The following is a 25,663-nucleotide window of genomic DNA, read 5'->3' on the forward strand; positions in this document are numbered from 1 at the left end:
CTCCAGCGAGCAGCTCGGGGAAAGTCACCTCCCTGCTGCTGCTCACAGTCATTCAGTCAGTCAGCAGCTTACTGCAGCCATACATATATAACTATACTTCACTGCTGCTGTGGTTTTGGTATAAATCTAAAATAATATCTGCTTGTTTAAAGACTGACATCTGTTACAAGAACCCTTCAGTCAGTATTGGTACGTTAAAAGTTGTCCAGGACCCCGGTAAGTCGACACTACCTGGCACCAAAAGAAATTGCATTATGTGTTTCAGTGACGTCCCCTAGTGGACAAATAAACTCTGGCGCCTGAGCTTATGGAGGTGATGGTTGGAAAGATAAAGGAGGGAGTCAACACATTTCTTAACATTTTAAATGTGCCTTTCATATTAGACATCAAAAAATGGTGAAGACATTTTAATCCTTTCATACCCTCACACACACTGTATAATGTTCCCCCGACTACTAATCTTCCAGAGCAGGAGGAAACCTGAGGGAGTTAGATGAGGTGATGATTATCATTGAGTACTGATTAGAATGGGCATATTTCTAAGTTAATGAGGAACTTGTTATTATGTGTTCCAGTTAATCTATCTCACTACGATCAAACTAATGTTGGCTGGGTGTGTCAATAATATATGATAATCTGCTCATATCCTTTGTCATGGGACACATTATTTTCCGACATCAATCCAGGCACGTGTAAATAAGGCGCAGGCGAGGACACAACAGTAGAAAACTGAGTGTGTTGCAATGAAAGGAATATAAAAAATATAATAGCTTGTTGACAGCTTGTTGTCCCTGGAGAGATACCTGCAGTATTCCTGAGCTTAACCATTGATCATAACCTGTGACGGAAGGTGAGGATCGTCAAAAAGGATTAATCATGTCCATTTTGGGCCATTCACTTTCAACCTAAAGCAGTTGGACTAGGATATACTTAATTTTAATTGTCATGTTAAATTGTAGCACAGCTAATATGTTCCTTCTGTACTGAGTTTTAAATTACCCTAAAAAAAAGCTGATTAAATACTCTGTAAGATTTTGAGTGAAATTGAAAAGTGAAATGTCATATCAACAATTGATCATATATTCTCAGTTACAGAGGCGGAATTGAAGAGTTTCTAATGTGCTTTCAGGGGCCAGGCTGTTGTCCTTCCTTCGTGTTTTCCCCTCCCCAGCTTTAGAACAATGTCATGCTTTGCTAGAGATAGTCAACTCTCTCTATAATATTCTGTGATACTTCAAAATTACCAGTTTAGATTATAGGGCTCTCTATAATCACACAATGACTGGTAACAAAGGGTATGAAGGGAATGTGACCCAGTGTTTAGGATAAGCAAATACCCTCATTTTCAAGCCTGATGTAAAAAGAGTTGGTGAATCATCCTAGCCAGTGTACAATGAACAGACGATTCCCTTTCAACAACAGATAGCTAATTTATTACACTGTCCATCATGCCTCACATTCATCTTTGGATGTCAGCCTGTCATATTGTTCGTATGCATAGTATACTGTGGGAATGATGCATGTATTATGCATTCATTGTTCACTTAACATTTATGAACAGTCCAGCAGCTTACTGTAGTTCTTTTCTAACCACAGTGGATCTGATGTAATGTGCTTTTGAATCTATATCTATAAATGTTTTATATATCATCTTTATCACTATTCGAGGTCAATCAATGATAAATAATCAAACCAACACAAGGACAGATGTTTACTGATGTTAAACATACTACAAATATCTGATCCATTCATCAACACTTCCCACCCTGTTGCTCACGTGAGTCCCGGAAGAGGCGTGGCTTATAGGATTTCGCGCGAAACTTCGTTTCTCTTTCCTGTGAAGCGTGGCTATATCCGGTTTTGTTGAGCTATTGTTGATGCTCGGTATTTAAATCCCTCCAGGTTGCATTGATAGCAGAACTCCACAGTGTGTTATTGTTCCTGTAGCGGCAGCAGCATGTCTCAGGCCCGGGTCACGGACTTCTTCTCCCATAGAAAGAGCGGCACCGCTTGCCCTGTGAAAGCAGCCAAGCCGCGCAGCCGCGGCGCCTGTGCTCTAAACACCGGCGTGACCAGCAAACGCACACAGTCTGTGGAAAATAAAGAAGCTATACTCTGTTCTTCCTCTGTCCACGAAGAGTTTGTCCGACTTATCGAAGAGGCAGCGGGGTCGAACGATGAGAAGTCTGCCGGCAGCAACGCCTCTGCGCGACCCCCCTCCAGTCCCCGGACACCGAAGCGGACCTCGGCCGACGCCGAGTTTGACCTCGGGGCTGCGGTGTTTTCTGCAACCGCTGATCACAGCACGGCCAAGAAGAAACGACAAGAAGAGGCCGCCCGAGAGTCTGCGGTCCCGGAGAGAACCAAGAAGAGGACTGCCAGGAAGAAGCTGGTTCTGCCTCAAGACTCACCACAGGTAAAACCAATTCAGCCTGTAACTCTCCTCGCTGTCTGAGCCCACGTTGCTGTTTCCTTGAGGTGTTTATTGTTGAATTAACACGAAGATTGCAGCCGAAGCACACAGTTCACCTTCTTGTGTGAATGTGTACTTTATATGAAGTAGAAAGAAAGCACTAACCCCACACCCTCTGTAATGTCTAATGCATTTCGAGGTTAAAAGTGTTGATACAATTTACAAGTTTGATAAATATTTGTCTTTAGGTGTTAACTGTACACCTACTAAACCTTCATTTTCAAACCTACACAGTGAGTGATATATTCATTATGGACAGGTACAATACAATGATTTGTACTATTCATAATTTAAATGTCTACATAAATGATCTGTCAAACGGCTCTACTTACTTTTGTGTGTGTTGTGTATTTCAAGACGGCAACTCAGCCCCCGACCAGTGAGGTGACCCCACTTCCCTCGTCTCCAGCAGCCCCTGTGTCAGGAGTAGGACACAGTGCTGGGAACCACACAGTCAGCGGTGGGAACACTGTGGGACAGACGAGCAAGGTAACATCAAGTTTGTTTGGACTGATGAGAGTGTGTGTGGTGGAACTATAGGAGAGCCAAGCAGTGTTGTTGCACCATGTTTTGGTTAGGCTATATCATTATATTAGAGACTTTCGCCGGGTGACAGGGGAAAATACAAGTAAAGCTGAGTGCTGTGTCCCATCCTCTTAAAAGCCAAGTGAGCTTGAACTGGGCAGAGTGCTTTTGATCATATTTCATGTATCCACCTACATGCGTCTACCTTCTAAATCCACTAACATCTGTCTATATGTAAAATGCATATCTTGTTCATCTTATCGTTGTCACACTATTAGTCGTGCAGATGACCAGCTGTCTGTAACAGTCAATGGTGGTGTGGCAGCATGTTAACAGTTGTGAATCCTGCAGAGGATCTCCTGCTCTGTTCTTACATCAGCTCCTCCCGACCTTCTGCAGACTTTATACTAGGGGTTCAGATGGACAGATACTACTCTCTGGGGGCTCTCAGTCAGATATGTGCAGTCACACAGGAGAAAGTGCAGAGGATCTTATTCCAAGTACCTTAGGAGCATTAACCCAGGCCAAGTTACTGAGCCTTTTAAATTACAGAAAAATACTCAGCTATTGACTTCAGATGACATATGTGTTGCTCAATCTCTTTCTTCTGCAGCAAGTTATCAATGCACCAAAAATGCTGGGAATATGTCAACTGCCTCACATTTTGAAGTTTATCTATTTTAAGCAATTAAAATGACACATGTTGCATGTTATTCTGTATTTTTCATACCATCGATCAGCCCAATGTGTCTAAACCGCTACATTAACATCTTACTAATTGTTTTTGAACAAAATGAGGCCCTGTGGCACTGAGAAATAAGAAATCAGACTTAGATATTTGGACATTACTTGTTGTTGGATCCATTTCTTCCAGGTTTGGCTATGTACAAGGGATTGATTGACAACAATAGAAAGATTATCTAGATGATTATCCTGCAGTCATAGATTCATCAGTATGTCAATACCCTCTTTCTTCCAGGCTCTGTGTAAAGAAGACATTGCTGCCCTCAAGTCTCGCATTCAGAAGATCAAGAAACATGCAGAGAAAATAACCATAACAGCTTCAGTTGCCTCTTCCTCTGGTCCGGCGCCCAGCTGTACGAATCCCACTGACCCCAAAACCTCCACGCCCCCCATCTCGGATGCAAAGGCCATTAAGCTCAATGTTACACGAGTCAAACAGCTTGCAGTTAAAGCTCAGAGAAGAAAGGGGGAGAGAGAGGCAGAGGAGAGCAAGCAGAGGGAGACAGTAACCCTGGACAGGTGAGCAAATATACAACAATGCAAGATAAAGCATTCAAACAAGACCAATTTTCATTGTGCAGATGACACATTACATCTTCTCTAATATTGCGTTATAATGTCTAAATCCAGATCCGAGACCAAAGTGTTTTTGCCTCTCTCGTCCTCCAGAGCTGAGCAGCCAGCGTTCCAGCGGTACCACACCCTTGCCGAGGCAGCCCACCCAGGCCTCACCCTGCCATACCAGTACAAGGTGCTGGCTGAGATGTTCAGGAGTATGGACACCGTGGTTGCCATGCTGCACAACCGCTGTGAGACGGCAACCTTTGCGAAGGTCAAACAAGGAGTTCAGGATATGTTGCATAAGTACGTGGAGGATAAAGAGATGGTCTTGTTGTACTTAATGAGTGTTTCTGTTAACTTAAAATCAGTGAACTTAGTCACAACTCACATGATGCAAATAAAAAGGAGATTTGGATTTTTTTAATGGGATATTTAACAATATATGTACATTTACTAAGGAACATCAGCTTTGTTGCCGAGGTGGGGTCTTCACCTGAAAAACCTGTTGACTTCACTGATGTTTCTGTGTCCTGTTGTCTGTCAAAGGAAATGTCTGAGAATTTGGAGCAATTATAAGTTGTCAGGGAAGAAAAACTACATTGTTCAGGCATTTTAGAGAACTTAATAAAACAATCTGCTGACATCGGAAGTTAAGTCTTTCCACTTAATTGTCTTCCATGCCGTTGCCATGCCACACACGCCGCAATACTGCTGTTTAAAATCAGAAACTGATGTTTGCCTACTGTCTGTCTTCCTTAGGAGGTTTGACGAGAGCCACGTTGGTCAGATAAAGATGGTGGTTCCTGAAGTCTACACATTCAGACAAGAGAAGAACATCCCAACCTTCAACAGCAGCATTAAGAAGAGCAGCTACCAGCTTACTGTGGAGCCTGTCGTTCTCTCTGGTTAGACACAGCTTTTAGTCTTTCTACTGCTCAATATTATGTTCATTTTTCATTATTTATTTGAAGTTAAAGCTCATATTTAAATGCAGGTCCCTTGATTGTGTCCACTGCCCTTGTGTTAATTTTCATATATTTGTGCATGTGTCTTTCTCAGATCAAAATAAAGAGCGTCCTGTCCTGTCAGCCTCTCGTCTCCTGGAGAGAAGACGCACTTTCCACTGGAATCTGGTGGACATTGTCAAACAGCACCACAAGGTCAGCAGCTCCTCCAGTACAGAATTCATTCAGGCTCCTCAAAGTCTTGTTGTAAAAATTTTGTTGTAAGAGCTAAGTTGGCCGTCCTCACTGACACAAGGGAAAATGTTGTGATGTGTTTAGGAGTTCCTGTCTTCGCTGGTACCTCCAGTGTCTGTCCCAGAAGACAAACTGACCCGGTGGCACCCACGCTTTAATGTGGACACTGTCCCAGCCATCCAAACAAGCGCTCTGCCTGAGCCTCCTCATACCGAGAAACTAGCCACAGCTCAGGAGGTGCTGGACAAGGCCCGCTCACTCATCACACCCAAGGTATTGTGTCTACTTTAAGTTTTCATATGACAACAGTTGTAATTTTGCCTATTATGGTTCTTTGGGTGGTGGAGAAAATAACTTATCTTGTCCTGTGTTTAGATGGAGAAGGCTCTGGTCTCTCTCTCGCTAAAGACCGAAGATAAAGCTGCAGAAAGTAAGGAGCCCACTCCTTCACAAAACCCAGCAGCCCCCCAGACTCAAGCTCCATCTGCAGCACAAGTCCCAACTGCCCTGAAAGGAGTGTCTCAGTCCCTGCTGGACAGGGTAGGTGGAAGAGTAGACCAGTTGTCATGGGGATCAGGATTTTATATATTACTACTGGGATGGAATTGACTGTGCTGTAGGGGTATTATTAAAATGGTTGAATCAGCCTCGGCCTCATATTAGAAATCTTTATTGTGGTTTGTCATACTTTTGCTTTGTCTGAATTATTTTTGGGTGCTTTTTTAGATTCGAGCAAAGGAATCCCAGAAACTCCAAGCGACCATGACCCGAAACCCTTCTCAGGAGGAGCGTCTGGTGATGATTTCACGGCTTAGGGAGCTGGCAAGGATTCTGCGAACGGTTTTCGTTGCAGAGAAGAAACCGGCTTTAATAATGGAGTTGGCCTGTAACAGGATGGTGGCCAGCTACAGGTCAGCTCTCAGCACAGGTGGGTTCAAACAAAGGAGGTAACAGTAGAGTTGGATATGTGATTTAGCTGTATCTCATACAAATGTTGTTGGAAATTCCTTGTTGAAAAAATGATCTAATTGGCTGATGCTGCTCCTCTCTAACAGGTGAAATGGAGAAGCATATTCGTCTGCTGGCAGAAGTTGCTGCTGATTGGCTGACTATCCATCCAATCAGGAAGGACTTCTACCTGAAGTTGAACAAGAACATGGAGATCAGCGTGGTTCTGGACCAACTGAGCAGACGACTGAGTGAGGAGGAGAGACTCTGATAGACTCCCGATTCAGGTGTTGCAAGCAAACAATTTCAAGTGCCATAGGGTATTTTCCATCAAGTATTACAGCTCTGTTATTAACAAGTTTAGCACAGTATGTTTTGTGCTGAATCCTGTTAAATGCTGTTGGTATAAAAACAGTCAGACTACTCTATGATACCAGGGTCTGTCCCAGAAGACCCCAGTGCTTCCCCAATTTCCTGGAGCCACACTGGAAGGCCTGACGTGGTCTTTGTATTCCCTATATGCTCCTGTGTTGTAAACAGGTTGTTTTAACCACACTTGTTTTTTTGTTTAGGGTTTTTTTTCTTGATGAAAGTGTTATATCAATGCCCACTGATCTGTGCCCATTCTTTGTTTTCTAAAATAAACCACTGAGTGTTTAGATTTTTAAAACGCTGTTTGATAATGTTTAAACAATACAATTTGACAAAGCTGTACTGTCTTCAATAATTTGTCATGAATGCAATTATTAAATGGAACGGTCTGTAAAACAGTCAAATTTGCATCATTATCTGGATTGGATGGTTAATTTCTGTTAAAAGTTCAGGTACGTTTACATGGGTGATGGTCAATTTTAACTTTATAGAATCCCATCAAAACTATTGACACCATCACATCACTGGAAAACCAAAGCCAGTATTCAATAGGAAGTGACAAAAATATGTGAACAATTAAGAGCAGCAGATAATTTGACTGGCCCAATGCTGACCTGCTGCTGTGGCCTGGACAGTTGATATTTTGTTACCCTTCTCACCAGGAATAAAAATAAGTCTTCTGAGGTTTAAGAAGGACTTTGAAACGTGTAAATAAAGACCCAGCTAGCCCAGTCTCCACTTAGTACTGTGCAAAGATTAAACGGCTACAGCATGCGTTAAACTTAAGCTTTCTATCTGGGTTTTCCACGGCCTACTTCTGAGGTATCTGAATGGTGCTACTGCTGCCTTCTGACTACATCAAAAAGGTTTACAGCTCATGTAAAGGAAATATTTCACTGACATTCGAATTGTAACTTTTGTAATTACACATGCAGTAGGGGCCAATATCAATACAATCAACCATTCATGAGAACTTTGATGTGAGGTCAACAGTTTCCATTCACCAAGTGATGAACCTTGTCGTGCAGATGGTAAGACTGGAGGCATCAGCAGAAACTGTTATATCTGAGAAAATGACCAATAATGTGAGTGTCATCAGAGCTCAACATTTATATCAGAAAGCTGTTTCAAATAGGGTCTAACGAACAGACAAGATTATGTAACATGAATAATAGTCCAGGAGCCTAGAGCAGGCATCCTATAACCAAAAGCTCGGCAGTTTGATGTCCTCGGGCAAGATACTGAACCCCAAATTGCCCCCTATCGAAAATGTACCTGAATGGAAATATACTGTTCTGTAAAGCACTTTGGGAAAGGGCTATGTAAATCCATTAGAAAACCAAAATTATAAAACAAGTAATTAATTTGTTCTTCGTTTTCTTGGATATTTTGCTCAGATCAAAAATAGGAAAATAAGACGCCTCATGAGCCGAACTTGATTTTTATATATAATTTGTATGATAACTGTCTTTTCCACTTAAGGTCATGCTTGACACAGTAGGCCTGGTCTACTAAAGGTTTGCAAGTGTAACAACACACATGGATGAATTGCCACCAAACTTGGTGGGAATATTATTAAATCTCATGGTCCAAAACAATCTGGTCCAAAAACATGTTTCTAATAAATCTCTGCAAAAAAGAGAAAGCTGGTATTGATCAGAAAATGAATCCCCATCATATGTGCAAGTGTTGGCAAGAAGAAGTCACAATGAAGTCAGAAAATGACACCCTTGAGTTCACAAATAAAAATTTTACCGGCTATCTCTGCATCCAATAATACTACAGTCATAAGCCAAAACTTGTTTTGATTCTAAATAATGTATGATCGTATGGCAGGAATGACATTTTCATGTCAGCATAATACTGCATTCACCTTTGCACATGCAGGGTAAGCATTACAACTACTTTGCTTTTCATTATTAATTTTATTCTGTCATGTAATAAATCCATTGGTGATGACAAAGCTGAACACAAGTGCAACAGAAGAGAGAATGGTGGTCATAGGTCAACCATCAGCACACAATAGATTTAAATAGATCCTGATCAACAAACAACAAACATTTTTCTGTTATAAAATAATTCAATATACTGGAATAATTGTCAGCGCTGAACTCATGTCCAGCAAATACACACTCGTTGCACAAACATTAAGACGTAGAGACTTTTAAGTCTTTAAATTATCCACAAACGTTAACCTATGGTCATTTAATATGCCACAGTAAATGGTATACCTTTCTATCAGTCCCCCCTCCATCTATAATGGCTTCTTCCAGTTTTGGCACACAGGGGAACGGTGCATGATCCCAGAGGCGAACAGAAAATTGAAGACATTCCAAGACACCTGAAGGAACCATGGAAACCAAATTATCTCCTTGTCACCTTTGTCATCCCCAAAGCATGCATGATATATCTCTGACGAAAATAGAAAACCAAATATGGTTGAAGTTAAAACACTAAAAAAATAGAGCGGAACTGCAGTTGCTGTTTCTGGTTTTACTAGAACAGACACAGTAACTACTGGTTGTAAAACCGTGTCTTTCCTATTTCCAGTGGGCGGCTGAAGTGTCCTCAGTACTGAACCACGGAGAACACACTGTGGGGTTTGAGCTTGTCAATGCCGTTGAGCTCTTTGAGCTCGATGACCACCATGCAGCCCACAATTTCAGCCTCCTGCTTCCTCATCAGCTGAATGGCTGCATACATTGTCCCTGCGACACACACAGAAATAAAAACAAACAGCTTTTTAAATTACTTGACATCACTCAGCCAACGTTCTTCCATGATCCTAAAACATTCTGATTAGGCTGAAAGTGGGAGGGCTACATTCTGGTGTCATATTCGGCATGAACCTAAAAAACACACTTCAATTCTTGGAGGTCCAACCCCAAACAACTCTAATCCACACATTAGAGTTCCTACTGCTGCTCGGCAGATTGAACTTTATTTCACACTGATTTATCTTTAAATTGAAGGGAGACTGAACTGGGTAAATGCAACAGCATTATTAAATACACAAGATGTACTTCTCTGCTTGTAGGCGTCTCTCAGGTGATGTCTTAAAGTAAAGTGGGATCATTGGACTAAGGGCTCAATAAATTGGTGGCCATTAATAACTTCACAATTAAATGAAAATTTTATATTTAGAGATGAAAATGATGTGAACATTCACTTTAAGGGCTTAATTTCTCTAAAGCAAAGAGTTACGAATTTTGCTAAATCTGTCCATTTTACCAGGGTCTTTAGCAATACTATATTAGCTAGTTCCCATTGCTCGTGAAAAATTCTTATCTCTGTGCCAATGATTTAATCTCTCTGCGGTTGTTTTCACGAAATCGCAAAAGATGTAATGTAATACATAATTATTTTACGTTTAATTTACAGATGGTTGATACCTCTGTCATAAGAAAAAAGAATCAGGAAATTACTATGAACTGGATGTCGGAAAAATCATCCAAAAGCCAAGGTGTCCTTTTATTAATGACATCAATGTCGAAGGAATCACTGCATTGACCCTAAATACAAGCTTCTTCTTCTCCTTGATAAACTCCAGCTCACTCAACCTCATTGTGGCTGCTCTCTGGAGAATCCACCTGCAGCTAAAATCTTCCATTTCTTCAACTCTCTCCTGCAGAGCAGGGATCTGCCTCTGGTAAAACGTGTTACCCACAACAGAAACATTTTCAGAATCTTACATATGAATTCTGCTGTGGAAAGCCCTGTGCTTTTGTGTAGCCCACAATGGCACAGGTGTCGGCCCTTCTCACTTGTCTTTTCAAGTTGACGTCTTTGTCAGTGTAGAAATGTATAGCTCCTCTTTTCCATCCTGTCATTTATATTCTTTTTTTCCGTTTTGCAGCTTTTGCGTGGTAGAAATTAATCAACACGCCTACTTTTTAGGACATTTTGTAGGATTTTACTAGAGGGCTGTTCATTCCATTCTCACAGTTTTGTGTTTAATTTATAGAAATATTCTGAAGTCAGATTGTACGTAGTGTCAGAGCAGATCTAATCAGAGAATACCTCCAGTTGCTAGAAGGTCATCAATGAGCAGAACCTTCTGTCCTGGAGCCACTGCATCCTCCTGAACCTCTGCCTCTGCCTGGAGGAACACAAGTTACAACTTTAAGAGAAATGTGGGGAAGCAGCAACACATTGAAGGAATGATTCAACAGCACAGACTGAGATAACAATGAAAGAAGAAATATACAGAGAATTACTCGCCCTAACAATGTACATGACCGCTGACTGGAAAGAGACTGAACAATTTTTAATTTTTTTTAGGACATAGTGATAAAACAGTTGTTAATGCTTGATGCCAGATTTTCTGCCTTCAGTTGTCCTTTCTCATTTACATCACATTTCTCCTCCATGGCTCCAGTAGGAGGAAATGCTCAAGGTTTGAGACACATTGTGATTTGTGAATATGGGCTATACAAATAAGATTCGATCGATTGATTGATTGATTGATCAATCGATTGCCTTCAACCTTAAGAAATACATTACTGTAAAACTGCCTTGTGAGTTATTCAACCTCTTTATAATATTGCTCATTTTAAAACCTGCTTCAATTTATGTTGGATTAAGTAGTGGTTCACCCAGAGATGTGGGTGTTGTGTTGCAGCCATGGTAAAGACTCAGGAGCTTTCACAAAAGCTCAGCGAATATATTTTCTAATCATCTCAAAAACCAAATGTAATATGAAGATTTCCAAGACCTTGACCTGTCTTGGAAACACCATTGGAAGGATTTTACTGAAGTTTATAACAAACCTGCCTGGCTATGTGACAATGGCTAAAAATAGGCATCTCATCAGGAAAACATACAGAAAACCAGGTGTAGGCGTAAAACATTCACTGGCATCATGGTCACATCAAGCCATTTTACAGAGGAATGTTATGTGGTACTCATTGGTTATCACTGTATTCTCCAGGAAGTAGATGGTCCTAAGCACTTTTAAGTGAGCCATAGCTTGATTAAGGAATCATATCAGGAACGTCCTAGAGGGGTCCACTATCTCTGGATTTAAAGCCCATAAAAAAAATTTTCAGTGGGATTTGAAGAAAGCAGTTACAGCCATGAAACAGAAGCTTTTGAACAAGAAGATGGGCAAAGATTCCAATAAAAACAATAGTCAGTAAAAAAGGAGGCTCTATTTAAACATGAGGCTCTGGAGAACACACTGTGAGCATAGAGCATATGGAAAAGAACTTGCCAAAGAACTAGTAATTTCGGCCGGCACACTTCACTTTGAAACTGGTACAGCAAGTGTTGCAAATATTTATGTTTGTTTAAATGCTTAGCATGTGTGTTGTGTTCTTTACCTTGCCATACTCCAAATCATACGCCACAGATGCAATGACTCCGGGCAGTTTGCCTGTCTTTCTGATCGGGACGAAGCCAACACCCAGCCGCTGGGCGAGCAGAGGCCCAAACAGGAAACCACGTGCATCTAAACCTGCACACACACACACACACACACACACACACACACACACAGACAACAAAAAGAAAAGTGGCACCATACAAAGGTCCATTAGAAAGACACATCTGGAGAAGATACAGTTAAGTAGTATACATAATAAATATACAGACATCTTTCAATAACATAAACTTCACAAATTTGCTTTGTCGGTATGATACTTTTTGTAATAGCGGTATTGTAACCTTTTATAATTTTCTTTTTATTGATTTAGAGCTGAGAGAACAAGGACTGAGGCTCTACAACAGAAACCGAGGGTCAAATGAATAAATAAAAATATAAGCACACATACAATACCTATGTATGCATGTAGATGTAGGGTTAACGTATACCTCAAATCAAAAGGAAGGGCTAGGTTGTAACAGTCTTTCACAGGTGGAGATTTTCGCCATTTCCTCAAACCACTCATTCACTGATATATTTCCTTTAGTATTGCAATGTTGTAGCTCAATCCTAGATCCAGTGACAAGTGCTATTCTTTATAATGATATCTGATTATCTGACATTAAGTCAAGACCCATTAAATTGCTCTCTGAGAGATCAACAAAAATGTTGAAAAACACACTGGGAGAAAGTGAAAACTCCAACAATATTCTCCTTACTGAAGGTAATAAATATGAAAATGTGTCTCCACCTATGGGTTCAGTGGGCCCATCTGCCTTGCACTCCCATAATTCAGGCCTACCTGTTGTCCCTAAAGTCTCTAAATGTATGAGTATGAGTCAATTTATCGTGCTGGCATATAAATTGTGGATAGTGGAGGTGGACCACGATCGAGTGGCGATCATGATGATGCATTGTGAAGTATGGTGGCATCTGATCGTGATATCTATTGCAATTCTGTCCGTCCTGGGAGAGGGATCCCTGATATTTGGCTCTCTCTGAGGTTTCTACGTTATTTTGTTGGACTCTTGTCAAGGGTTAAGGGCAGAAGATGTCACACCTTGTTAAGCCCTATAAGACAAATTGTGATTTGTGAATATGGGCTTTACAAATAACCTATAATTGATTGACTTATAAGTGGCATACATTGTGCACTTGGTATAACAAGATATCTTACATAAAGCATCCACTATCCACATGAGACGAGGCTGAGTTTATAGTATGTCAAATGCATACATATTTAGTTAAGCCCATTGAGATGCAAACATTCATTATCTTCTTTAGCAGGCGCAGCACAACTAAAGTTTCTATTACCAAGGGAGAACAGTAAAGGGCGGGGCAGTAGTGCTTCTTCTCCCCGGATAAGAGACTAGGGCAGAGGCCAGGCCTGAGAGGGGTCATTGTATAAAACTGTACTACCCCAGCCTCAAATCATAGAGCCACAGTCACACATCTCATGTAAACAGTGATCATTTGACAGTATCACTGTGTTATTCTGAGTGAAAAGATACAGTTTTTACTAAGTAAAATAAGTAAGTTTGCCTAAGCCTATTATTAGAAGAAAGCTGACCTGTTACCAACTTGGTTTATATGGGTAATTAACAGAACTACATTCTCAAGGAGTGTTGATAGATACTTTTTTAAGGGGCTGTTACCATTCTACAAGCTTGTATTTGCTATTTTACTTACTACTTAACAGTATAAATTAAGTACAATGATATTAAATTAATTAAAAGAGGTACTGCTTTGTTTTCTTACCTACGATTAAATCAACCTGTTTGTAATTGTTCCTCACGTGTTCTTCAAACAGGTCGGTCACTGCTGTCAGAGCAGCTGGATCCTTCAGAAGGGGACAGATGTCTCTGCAGGACACACACAACATACATCAGCATCCAGTCATATCAAATAAATATCAATGTAATGCATTTCTTGGGGAGTTGTTTGTGAACATGAACATATTCTTCCAGCAGCACAACTACAGTCATTACAAACATACAATGATGTCATCGTGTTTCATTTACAATATCAGTGGAGATGGAGCAGATGAACACCAGTCAGCAATTTGTACTCAGTACAACTGGAACAAATGAATGTGAATTAGTTTAATTTTTGGAAACGTGACCTTAGTTAAAAATGGTAAAATATATACCAGGAACGTGAACTAGTTTATTTTCATCTGCATGAACTTAACTTTGAACTCGTTCATTTTAAGTGAGAACTGGAACAACACTTGAGTTAAAGTATAAAAATAACTTTGTAAGCTGTGCTATCAATTATGTTTTGTGGCTCCAGACAAATTTTATTTGGTAGAAGAGGGGCCAAAATGGCTCTTCTGATAGTAAAGGTTGCGAACCCTGCGTTGGACTGTGGAGTTTGATACTTGACTCCTGTTAAACTCGTTAGAGTCGCCACATTCGCACATCTCTTCAGAAAAGTAAAGTGTAAATAATTACGAATAGTCAGCTTATAAGAATATTGAACAGTGTTTACCATCTGAGCTTGGTGGTTGACGGATCTGAACCAACTTGCACAAACTGAATTCTGTAAACATGCCTGAATTGTTTTTGTAATCAAGATCCATGAATTGTTCTCTGAGAAATCGCGGATAAAGGCACTTAAAACTGTCTACATAGTGGACCTTGTGCCAACAAATTAGACCAAAGCACTTTCTTTCTTTAAGACTACACAGAGGGCTTTTCTCTTGCAGAGCAGCTGACCTACATGTGCAGCTCCTACACCGGCTGAGTGCGAGGGAGGCGGGGAGCTTCACAGCAGCTGGAGCCGCGGACAGGACGGTGACACACGGCGCGAATGTCAGGAATGAGTCGCTCACCTGAACAGGATGCCTTTTTTCGGAAAGTCTGGAAAAGCTCGGATGAGTTTGTAAACCAGCTGCACTTTGGGTTCTGAGGATTCTGCCATGATTCTCCACTACTGCTGGTGCTGCTTCTTCACTGAAGTTCAGGCCAGCAGCTTGCAAACAGCAAAGTGGCGCTACACTACCACCAATTGGTCTGGAGTGTGTATCACACCCTCTGAAAAGGAAAGTACTCAAAAGAAAAGACCAAATCTCTTCTCAATCAAACGAGACTGAAATATAATTCCACAATCAATCAATCAATCAATCAAATTTTATTTGGATAGCCCATATTCACAAATTACAACTCATCTCATATGGCTTTAACAGGGTGACAACAGTCACCTCTTGAGTTATTTTGTAGGATATCCATTAACCAAAGGATAAGATGTTTTAGTTCAGGTGGCTTCAGTATCTAATAAACAATGGAAATAGTAAGGTGAAAATAGCTTTATAAATTAGAAAGATGTGTTCATTTTTTTCATGTATAACAGAATTTCGTTTCTATGTACCAACATAAAAAGGCCTCACTATAAGAGCTCGATATCCCCTCTACTCTCAACATAATAACATAACTATTTGTAAAAAATATATTAAAAAAAATGAATATCAAGTACAATTCGTATTAGATTTTGTATATAACTTCTCTGCTTGAAAGAACTTCTCTGGTAGACCTGAAATGCTTTGAGTACTACAGGCACAAGCAGAAGGCATTTCTAGTTTGGTATTTCCTGCATTCTCCCTTTATGTTGACTCAGACATGTGCATCCATTGATTCTCTCCCATTTAAATTCAATAGGATAAACAAAGCAGAGTATGTTAAACGAAACATGTATTTAAAGATACACTAAAGAGAGGTTTAAGGCATTAGGTTCCTAATTCCTAATAATGATTTGAAACAATCAGTTTGTTTTGTTTGGAAACAATCCACACCCATTACGAATGGATTGACAAGGATGAAATATTTGATAGAGGATAGATGGATATGAGAACATTTCTCCAAAGGAACATAACATTGTTGTTGTTTCTTATCAAAAGTATAATGTCATACGGCCCTGCATGTTTAAATATCCAAGCTCTTTATTGGTGGATAAGACTCTGATTGTACGAATAATGACCGACACATAAAGAAACCATGGAAGCCCACTTCTGCCAATGTGTTGAAGAAAATAGATATCCTGTATTTCATAATTATGAGATAGTGTCTAATTATTATGAGATACTTTCACATTATTATGACTTAGTATCTCATAATAATGAGATACTGACTGTGGGTTGGACGCAGCAGAGCAGGGAAACTTGGTTGAGTGTGTGTGTATCGCAGATGTCGCGACTATGCATCGATGCAGAGACATAACGTAATCAATTAATGTTTTCTGCAACGTTCATTGTCTAAACGAGGTGATGTCGCTGCTCCAGGATCAGAACAGACGCTCTTTAAAGTCCGGTCGTCCTGTATGTGTCGGAGTCTGTTTCCTCCTCACTTGTTCTCTGACCTGCTGTCACTCTACACTTAAACAATAAACACCAGCACTGACCACATGTCACTAGGACACATACAGGACTGACGTTTACTTTGTGTTTGTTTGAGTTCACAAGACACATGTTTAAACAACGTGTGCACGAATTCCCCTGTTTCACACAACACGAGAAATAAAGTGACGAAACGATCCGGAGTCATGATCCGTTATCATCGATTAACAACTGTCATTTCCGAACACTGTACGTACTCCTCTACTGTAGGTGGCAGTGTGCGGCTTTAATGTTACTCAATGCAACTGAGAAGAAGGCGTATATGTCCTTCCTGTTTGACGGTGTCTGGTATTAAAAACCATAGACGTCAAAGAACATGTCCGGTTAATCAGAGTGTCCGTAGTTTGTGTGACATGTCGCTGGCTGCTGCTGGAGTGTCACTGAAGTGTGTTAAAGGCCTGTCTGCTCACTGTACTGTGGTCCCATCGTGTCTCAGCATTGCAGGATGTAACAGAGGTCTGCATTTTTTTGCTGGAGACGTCAGTCTGATTCAGAGCAGAACGCACAGCCGCATGCAGCACAGCAGCGCAGGTCAGTGGCAGGCTCGGCACACACGGGGGGCCCTCAGTTCTCTCAACCACCCGAGAAAGGGTCAATACGTATTTATTCTATAAAGTAAAACACTGTCAACAGTCGTAAGAGTTGTAACTGCAGCAGGCTTCACTCCAATGTCAAACTCTGAGGCGCCATTGTAGCTAAGTGCACACGTTTGCCAACTGCGTTTCAAACCACTGACTGCGCATGCACCTGCCGGTGTAAACAGGAAGCAGACAGTCTGCGGTTGGTTTCTTAGTTACACCATGAAGGGGGAGGAGCGTTGCTGAGAAATGATGTTGCTCTGTGTCAACGTTCCTGTTTCCTAGGAAGAGCTTTTTAATAAAGTTTCAGAGAGGAACTGAGGGAAGAACAAAGATGATTCACTTTGTTGCTTTGGGGGACATCATTGCTGTGTCTCAATTACAGTTATGTCCAGTCAAACGTAGTTCTCACTTCAAAGCAGGGAAATATCACCAAACGTAATCAAAACATGGCTGACAAGCTGGTTTACTTGAGTCAGTGAGTCATCTGTCAGCAGAGAATGTTCACTACAAGCAGCTGCCTTATAACACTGACATTATACTTTGACATTGATTTGCACGAAGGACAGTCTTTACCATAAGATAATATGTAGTGTTTCAAATCAATATTGGCAGATGTAGCAGGAATTCAAACCATAAGTTACATATTTCTAGTATGGGGTCTGAAAACATCTACGCTACATAACAGTGGATGGACCACAAAATGTATTTTCAAATTTGTGTAAAAGCACAAAACGCACAACCAGTTGCCCAATCACAAAAAAGTGGACCAGCTAACCAATCAGAGCAGACAAGGCTTTTTGGGATGGCAGGTCAAGAAACAAATTGGAGACAAAATCGAAAGAGGTGCTGAAGCGGTCACAAATGATTTGTATTTGAAAAATGAAAGCATGTAAACATAGCTCCCTATTCACAGTATGAACAGATAAATGGGCAAAATATGGACATTTTAAGTATCCACTTTGATACTAGGTTCAAGATCACACAGTGTAGGTGGAAACAAATGGACCAGTAAAAATTTCTGTGAAATGAAAAATGGTGTAATAAATGATTGGGTGATTCGATTAATTTCAAGCATATCTGATTTCAAAAGATGTGATATGATAAAAACAGAGCAGACTAAGTGGCTGATAAGTTAGAGACTAACTCTGTCAAATGAATGTTTTACCGTTTGCTTCGACTAACTCATCTACTCTCTGCACTGCAGTCTGTAAGTACCATGTCATTGTGCTGTCTCTGTACTTCAGCAAAGTTAAAAGTGAATGATACATTGCTGAAACATGAGCTTAATCATTTTGACAAACCAACCCTCCTCACACCCTAAGTCTGATTGACTTAAAAATTCAACATACAAGACCAGCTGAATTTTTTCTACAAAAGGGTTAGGGTTAGGGTTAGGCCACTAACCCTAACCCTAACCCTAAAGTAAATGAGGCCATAGAAGTCCGCCAGTGATGTGACAATCTTCTTTTTGGTTTTTCATCCTGTCAAGACCAAATTTGGTACACAGCATTGTAAGACTGAGATACATATTTCTATTATAAATGATCCGTTTCGGTCAACAAACATAACTGCAATTAAAAAACAGTTGGCCATAACTCATCAACATTTGGTCCAATCATCATCAAACTTGGTAGATATGTTTGTATCGTATACGGAAACAGGCGGAGCATAGCATGTCGAGTTTTGCCCAAAGAGAGTGTTAAAATCCCCCAAAATCTGTAGCTCACTAACCACAAAACCAAATTTCAGAAAATATGGTGAGAATGCTTTGGGTGCCACTACGAACTTATATCTAAAGTGCGGAATTGATTTGTGGAATTGGGCGTCTACTATCAAATATTTGCATATTTTTAGGGATTTCTTCTAAATATTTTAGGCTAGAAACATAAAAATTGGTACATCCATTGGAATAATGGCAAAGTAATCTAAGTTTCTGATTTTTTGGGGGGGTTTGCTTTATATTGAGTAAATGAATGGACAACAATTTATTTATTACGATTTAAACTGTACATCATATTGTGGAGAGTTTAATTTCTAATCCAATGTCCTATAGTACAGAGCCACAACATCTCTAGACATGAACTTACTCATTATGTACAGTACCTGTTGTGCATTTCGATTTTATATCCTTCTGACCTCATTTTAGCCTTCTGACCTGAGTGAGGCCAGCTCTAGGATTTGTGGGAAGTGTCTTGTCTCACTATGTTGTCTTTCCTCCAAGGGATGCTTGTGCGGAATGGAGAGAATAAGAAAGCAGTGGTGAGTCTCCCCCATATGGTCAGTAGCCTGAGATTTCCTTTCCATGCATTATTCCTCAGAGTGCAGTGTAAGATGTTCTACACTCATTATGTTGTCATTGTGGGATTCCTTTTCCATTATTATTATCGGCCATTTGACTGACTAAATCCTAATCTGCACACTTGACAAACTTAAGTACTTTTTCCTTATTTATCTGTGTACAGGCCTGTGAACCAATGTCTCTCTGTCACTGTTTTCAGATCTGTGTTGAGGGGAACATTGCCAGTGGGAAGACAACGTGTCTGGAGTATTTCAGCAAAACTAGCAATATAGAGGTACAACAAAGCAGAGGCACAAGTTTGTGCTTATTAAAGAGTTGTGAGCATGCACTCCTACCATGAAATTCTACTGTAACTTTTTCACAACTTGAGGCTTGATGTTTTATTATAAATGAAAGGAAATGTTTTAGCTTTTACACACTGTGTGTTTTTCCTCTGCTTGAACATTTGAGTCCTATTCCCCTTTTTGACATCCTTTCTGTCAAGAAATATTAGTATTCAGAGAAAGATACCTCTTCCGACTTTACCTTGAAAAAAAAAAAAAAAAAACTTTTTGAAACTAACACTTTAGTAGCACTTAAATGGCACTTACTTATAGCACTTTGTAGTTTTGCTTTATTTGAAGAAATTGTATTTTTCTTGATTCTTGTCGTCCTTGGTATGTACCCTCGGGTTTGAATGCACTTATTGTAAGTCGCTTTGGATAAAAGCGTCAGCTAAATGAAATGTAATAATGTAATGTAATGTAATGAATGTATGCCCTTGATGTCAGAAATGTTGATTAATGTACTTTCTCCCCTGTCTTGCTGGTGCCAGGTCCTTACAGAACCCATCTCTAAATGGAGGAATGTCCGTGGACACAACCCTCTGGTACCATTAATGACCCCATTGTTGTCATTGTGTGATTCTAACGACATAATATCAAACTTTTGTCGGGAGGGAAGGACCTACAATTATGTTAAGCAAAGATTGTGAGAGAATAATATGGATAAGTAGTATTAAGGTTCTAATGAAAAAAAACCTATTAATTTTAAGACCTAATTGAGGCTCACAGAGTTTCAGGTGTTTCTTTCTTCACCTACTGGAAATTTGGTGGTTGGATTTCCAGCTTTTCCATTCCACATATTGAAGTGTCCTTCGGCAAGACATAGAAGTCCAAACGACTCCTGAGAGTACGGGAATAATGGAATACATGGACTTTATGAATAAGAAAGAAGCACTACACACACAGACACTCAATCATTTGAAATGTTATATGATGATTATCATGGGATTATTTTCATGACACCCTATGGAATTGTATAGAGTAGATATGGTAGCAGGTCAATTGATTTCCTGTGCGTGTGCCATACTGGTTTGTTTGTTTCCCTGCAGGCTCTGATGTACCAGGATCCTGAGCGCTGGGGCATCACCCTGCAGACCTACATTCAACTCACCATGCTGGATCGTCACTTGTCATCCATAGTAAGTGTACTGTTAACTCAAAAGACACCCATCTTATTGTAGTCTAGCTAGAACAGGCAGTGTCAACCTGCAATCGTTCCATATACAGTGCTGATGTAAACCTTGTCAGGAAATTAGCTCAATGGGCAAAAATATTGTTGTTGGTTCCAGACGGCGCCTGTCAGGATGATGGAGCGGTCCCTCTTCAGTGCCAAGTACATCTTTGTGGATAATCTCTTCAGAAGGTACAGTCATCTTTGGCCTAAGAACTATTAGTGCCATGGATCGGACCATGAGACTAGATTAAGAAATCCATATGTTCCCAGAAAACGGCTAAAGTCATGGAATCTTCTGCATAAGAGTTCAAGCTCTTACGCCAGGGCTGTGTTATTGGCATGTCTCTGGCCCGTGAGCCACGCTGCTTTACCAGAGAGGTGGAGTCTCACCTACCTGTGAACCATGCATTGTTTGGTTCACAGGTAGGTGAGACAAACGGTAAAAATGATCTGTTAAGTATGTCACAAACATTTCCTGTACCTGTGTCAAAGTAAAAGCACAGCCTTGTTTCTGTTGACTGAATCTGCTGAGACCACCCTCACACATAGTATGGATACCTTTCAGGATGTTTGATCATCTCAGGGTTTATGTCATCATATAGCCTAATTCAACAGCATACTGATGGATTCAGGCTTATGTCCCATCCCTTGAATTTTTTTTGCAGTGGAAAAATGCCAGAAGTGGACTACGCTGTTCTCAGCGAGTGGTTTGATTGGATCACAACTAATATTTCCATTCCTGTTGATCTGATTGGTGAGAATAACATAAACTATATATTTAATAATAAGAAACACAGTGATAGCAGTGTTATTTTTGACTGATGATTGTTAATGAAATTATACTATGAAGACTGGAAACTGAATTGTTGATAATTAGTATATGTCTGTATAGTAGAGTGCAAAAATGTTTTCAAACTGACAGATGTCTGTTTTGTCTTGTCTCATCTGTCAAGAACTTTGGCCCCCTTCAGTAAGACTAACTCACATATTCCACCATCAGGCATCAAAGTTTAATGGTGTCTCAGCTTTGTTTATATATCACATTGTTATATGAATTTTTCCTGTGGCTCTAGTCTACCTGCAGACGTCTCCTCAGACCTGCCACGAGAGGTTAAAGCAGAGATGCAGAGAGGAGGAGAAAGTCATTCCACTGGTGCGCAGGCAAACTCAAAGCATATTGTATAAGCATGTTTATTCATAGACAAGCAGTCCATCAACTTAGAAGAAAAGTAATTGTTTTTTATAGAATATTGAGATGCTGTGAAGAGGTCGCCAGTAAGCTGAGTTATCTGTGCGTGTCCATCAGGAATATCTGGAGTCTATCCACCAGCTCTATGAAGACTGGCTCATCAAGAAGACCTCCTCTCCTCTTCCTGCTCCTGTTTTAGTGAGTGACTCATCTCTTTGCTTTGGTTTGTGTTGATATTTCATCTTGCACTGGTATTTCCTGGTAGTTTCAGGTAGCCGCGAACGACCATTTGGACGACTCTTTTTTTATGACTTAGCACACTAAAGTTGCACTGTGGTGTGCTTCCACTCCATCTCTCTGTCTTTATTTGATTATGTTGTATGTCCAGGTGTCATAAACATTCTCTGTCATGAACTCCAGAAGCTCATGCTTCTGAGGCTTATTCAGAATTTTTACCAAAGTTTTTATCAAGCCTAGTCCTTAAAAACAGTAATTATTCTAGGCGATTTTAATATTTATGTGGACCTTGATAATCATAGTCTTAGTTTATTTCAATACGAGACACAATTGGTTTCATTCGGTGTGTACATCAACCCACTCGTTGTTGTTACCACACCCTTTACCTTTTTCTAAGATATGGTGTCAAATTAACATTGAGTATTCCTTCCACACAATCCTGTTCTATCAGACCATAACTTACTAACCTTTGATTATTATTGAACTACAAAATAGATTTTGGAGAGGTCTATCTGATACTGATGTAGATAACTTTAAGGAAATAATTCCATTGACACTTAACTCCATATTACTCCCCAATTTAACATAGGAGACCTTTAAAAACCTAAGTTCCACTGAACTCAATCATCTTGTCAATAGTACTGCAGACTCAATTCATAAACACTAGACTCTAAGAAAGAACCTTGTGAAACATAAGAAATCAGCTCCTTGGTATAATTCCAACACGCATGAATTAAGTCAAGCCTCAAGAAAATTACAAAGGTGTGACAATATCTTTCTCAATAGTTGAAATTCACTCAGCCTGGAAAGAAAGTCTTAAAAGTTTCAGAACTTTTTCAGGTGAATGTAGGCAATTGGACTTGCTAGTATTGAACCGAAGAATCCTCTTGGATAAGAGGTGAAACGTCTTGTTGCCTACCTACACTTGTACAACCTTTAAAGAAACCATGACCTGGATAACTGAGAATCTTCTCAGACATAGTCTTAAAATATAGAAGAAGGGCCTCCACTACTCCACATTTATAGAGGGAAATAAAAACCACCCAAGTTGTTACCTCAGCACTGTAGCTGGACTGACAGTGAGTCACTCACAGATCTATTGAACCCCAGTATTCCTAGAATTTTGTTTACCTTATATATGCCTCCATTAGGAAACAATATCAGGATACAGTAATAAAAACCTAGATGCCCTGCATTCTCTTGCTCCCTACAGCTCTGTCCCAATTTGTATTTTTGTATAAATACTTAAAGTGCTGATATTTATCCATACATTGGGTATGTAGGGGCGGCTGTGGTTGAGGGGTAGAGTGGTCGTCCTCCAACCTGAAGGTCGGCGGTTCGATCCCCAGTCTGACCCATCTGCATACCGAAGTGTCCATGGGCAAGATGCTGAACCCTGAATGGCCCCCCATAGAATAACAAAGTGCTGCGAATAGATGCACTGTATGAATGTGTGTATGAATGGGTGAATGTAAAACTGTACTGTAAAGCGCTTTGAGTGGTCATCAAGACTAGAAAAGCGCTATGTAAATACAAAACCATTTAACCATTTACATTTGAAAATGTAGCCATTTATGTTAGACACTGTTTTCTAATGATTGTTGTAACTGTTACCCCTAAGTAAGTGCTCTTGTACTTGAGACCTTTCTGGGAGAGGGATTCCTAACACATTCCCTACACTTGCTTAGGGTTAAGGGCAGAAGATTGGGGACCTTGATAAGCCCTGTGAGGCAAATTGTGATTTGTGAATATAGGCTATACAATTACAATTTGAGTGATTCATTGATTGTGTTTCTACTAGTTATCAGTAATCGTAATCTGTAGTATGTTTTTATTTCCTGCAGCTGTTGTCTGCCTGTACTTCTGATTCGTTTGTTAAAAAACCTTTTGTGTGTGCAGGTTATCCCTGCTGACCATGATCTAGAGAAGATGCTGCAACAGTTTGAAGAAAATCGTGACAAGATCCTCGCTGCTAGTTGCATCTGATTCCTAATCATACAGACAAAACCATAGTTACATCTCTGATCTGTTACATTTATTTAGGTTTTTCACAACTATAGCTTATAAGTTATTTAAGAATCAGAACAATTGTTGTGGATGATAGGTGTTTACAATATGTGACAACTGGTTGTCACATACAGGTTGGAGAAGCTTCAGAAAACTACCCTACCTTCAGTGCAAGTGAAACATTCCACTGAATATCAGTATGTAAATAGAGCATTTTAAATCTTGAAACACTTCCAAGTGTCGAGGAATGTTGCATTTTATATATATATAAACATTTAGTGAAAAGTAAAATCTGCAATACCAAGTTTGATTTTAAATATGTCTTGCTCTTTTATGTTGAGCAGACTAGTTGAAGGACTTAATGAGAAAAAATAGTGCGATGTATACTTCTTTTTTATCAAGCTCGTTACACATTTTAGGCACTCATGCTTTTAATATATAGTATTGCTATCAACCAGACAAAAAGCATTTATAGCCATTCTTTCACGAACAGTGACAATATATTCGGTTTATATTAAATTCTAAAGTTCAGTTGCTGAGGGTTGCTGCTACTGGAGTCGTTTGGCTGTCCATCAAGAGGAAAATTTTGGTTGTTCATTTTTGATTACTGCTTTGATATTGATGTTTAATACTTTTTTCCTTGGTTAATATTATATGACATCATACTGACATGTTTTGTGGCTGATGTAGTTTGTTTAAATGTTAATATGTCTTAGTCTGTCCCCTTTGTGTTTGAGTGGCCTGATCAGCCACTATATATGTTTCCCCTGTGTCTAATTTCGGAAGGTCAGTTTGCGCTGTTAACTTGTCTTTAGTTGGTGCCTGAGTTTAGTTTTGGTTTTGGTGTGTGGTTGACCTTTTATGGGCCCAAATTTGTTGTGAAGTTTTTTTGTTCATTGCATTAAAACATTTTTTTAACTATGTGTGTCTCTCTGGTTTACCTGCTCAGTCACTGACAGTCCTCAATTCCAATCAAAATGAAATGTCGCATTTGTGACATTTATGTGAATTGATCAGCCGCTCTGACATGCAGGCCTGATACCCGATCACGCTTTTACTTCAGGGCACTATCACAAGTGTGGTGATATGCATTGTAATTGGGTGATTTATTGAAATGAAACATCCTAAGAACTTGGAGAGAAAACTTCGAAAGATCTTTTAACAAATTATAAAATTGTAAATATCGGAGGCTAAAAAGCTTGCAATCCTCAGATTCTACCTCTAAAAATGTGAAAAATGTATTTTTATATATAAGTTGGTTATATCATCCATTGTGTTA

The 25,663-nt window shown here is 39.8% G+C and overlaps 3 protein-coding genes across 6 annotated transcripts; 2 read left to right on the forward strand and 1 right to left on the reverse strand.

Annotated features, from left to right (window-relative positions):
• Positions 1 to 1,838: 1,838 nt before the first annotated feature.
• Positions 1,839 to 7,220, forward strand: cdt1 (chromatin licensing and DNA replication factor 1). The gene is made up of 10 exons (XM_062400464.1): positions 1,839 to 2,416; positions 2,831 to 2,962; positions 3,978 to 4,261; positions 4,412 to 4,606; positions 5,063 to 5,208; positions 5,363 to 5,463; positions 5,587 to 5,775; positions 5,878 to 6,042; positions 6,229 to 6,430; positions 6,558 to 7,220. Exons 1-10 carry the CDS (start codon positions 1,958 to 1,960, stop codon positions 6,719 to 6,721), a joined length of 2,037 nt encoding a protein of 678 aa, XP_062256448.1. The 5' UTR covers positions 1,839 to 1,957; the 3' UTR covers positions 6,722 to 7,220.
• Positions 7,221 to 8,552: 1,332 nt separating this feature from the next.
• Positions 8,553 to 15,177, reverse strand: aprt (adenine phosphoribosyltransferase). Its single transcript, XM_062401517.1, has 5 exons — positions 15,018 to 15,177; positions 13,943 to 14,046; positions 12,144 to 12,277; positions 10,843 to 10,921; positions 8,553 to 9,530 (listed from the first exon to the last, which is right to left on the reverse strand). Exons 1-5 carry the CDS (start codon positions 15,104 to 15,106, stop codon positions 9,391 to 9,393), a joined length of 546 nt encoding a protein of 181 aa, XP_062257501.1. The 5' UTR covers positions 15,107 to 15,177; the 3' UTR covers positions 8,553 to 9,390.
• A 1,651-nt stretch (positions 15,178 to 16,828) lies between these two features.
• Positions 16,829 to 25,305, forward strand: tk2 (thymidine kinase 2). Of its 4 annotated transcripts, XM_062401108.1 has the most exons (10): positions 16,837 to 17,105; positions 19,377 to 19,414; positions 19,654 to 19,728; positions 20,269 to 20,322; positions 20,827 to 20,916; positions 21,067 to 21,140; positions 21,617 to 21,705; positions 22,025 to 22,104; positions 22,258 to 22,338; positions 24,277 to 25,305. In XM_062401108.1, the coding sequence occupies exons 1-10, from the start codon at positions 16,928 to 16,930 to the stop codon at positions 24,361 to 24,363; spliced, it is 846 nt and encodes a 281-aa protein (XP_062257092.1). In that variant the 5' UTR covers positions 16,837 to 16,927; the 3' UTR covers positions 24,364 to 25,305. The 4 variants fall into 4 exon arrangements, 2 of the variants coding, with proteins under 2 accessions (XP_062257093.1, XP_062257092.1); XR_009923933.1 differs by lacking the exon at positions 24,277 to 25,305 and having other exon boundaries at positions 16,829 to 17,105; positions 21,905 to 22,104; positions 22,258 to 22,327; XR_009923934.1 differs by lacking the exon at positions 24,277 to 25,305 and having other exon boundaries at positions 16,829 to 17,105; positions 21,905 to 22,104; positions 22,198 to 22,263.
• Positions 25,306 to 25,663: the final 358 nt, after the last annotated feature.

Source organism: Platichthys flesus, chromosome 12 (genome assembly GCF_949316205.1).
Source record: "Platichthys flesus chromosome 12, fPlaFle2.1, whole genome shotgun sequence".
In the NCBI taxonomy this organism is placed as follows: domain Eukaryota; kingdom Metazoa; phylum Chordata; class Actinopteri; order Pleuronectiformes; family Pleuronectidae; genus Platichthys; species Platichthys flesus.

Excerpts from the sequence above, each read along its gene's own strand:
- cdt1 (XM_062400464.1), top strand. The coding sequence starts at position 1,958 with ATGTCTCAGGCCCGGGTCACGGACTTCTTCTCCCATAGAAAGAGCGGC. Across the intron at positions 2,417-2,830 it reads TGCCTCAAGACTCACCACAG|ACGGCAACTCAGCCCCCGAC; the intron begins GTAAAACCAATT and ends GTGTATTTCAAG. Across the intron at positions 4,607-5,062 it reads GTTCAGGATATGTTGCATAA|GAGGTTTGACGAGAGCCACG; the intron begins GTACGTGGAGGA and ends TGTCTTCCTTAG.
- aprt (XM_062401517.1), bottom strand. The coding sequence starts at position 15,106 with ATGGCAGAATCCTCAGAACCCAAAGTGCAGCTGGTTTACAAACTCATC. Across the intron at positions 12,278-13,942 it reads ACAGGTTGATTTAATCGTAG|GTTTAGATGCACGTGGTTTC; the intron begins GTAAGAAAACAA and ends GTGTGTGTGCAG. Across the intron at positions 9,531-10,842 it reads TGACCTTCTAGCAACTGGAG|GGACAATGTATGCAGCCATT; the intron begins GTATTCTCTGAT and ends TGTGTGTCGCAG.
- tk2 (XM_062401108.1), top strand. The coding sequence starts at position 16,928 with ATGTCGCTGGCTGCTGCTGGAGTGTCACTGAAGTGTGTTAAAGGCCTG. Across the intron at positions 17,106-19,376 it reads CATGCAGCACAGCAGCGCAG|GGATGCTTGTGCGGAATGGA; the intron begins GTCAGTGGCAGG and ends CTTTCCTCCAAG. Across the intron at positions 19,729-20,268 it reads GCAAAACTAGCAATATAGAG|GTCCTTACAGAACCCATCTC; the intron begins GTACAACAAAGC and ends TGCTGGTGCCAG.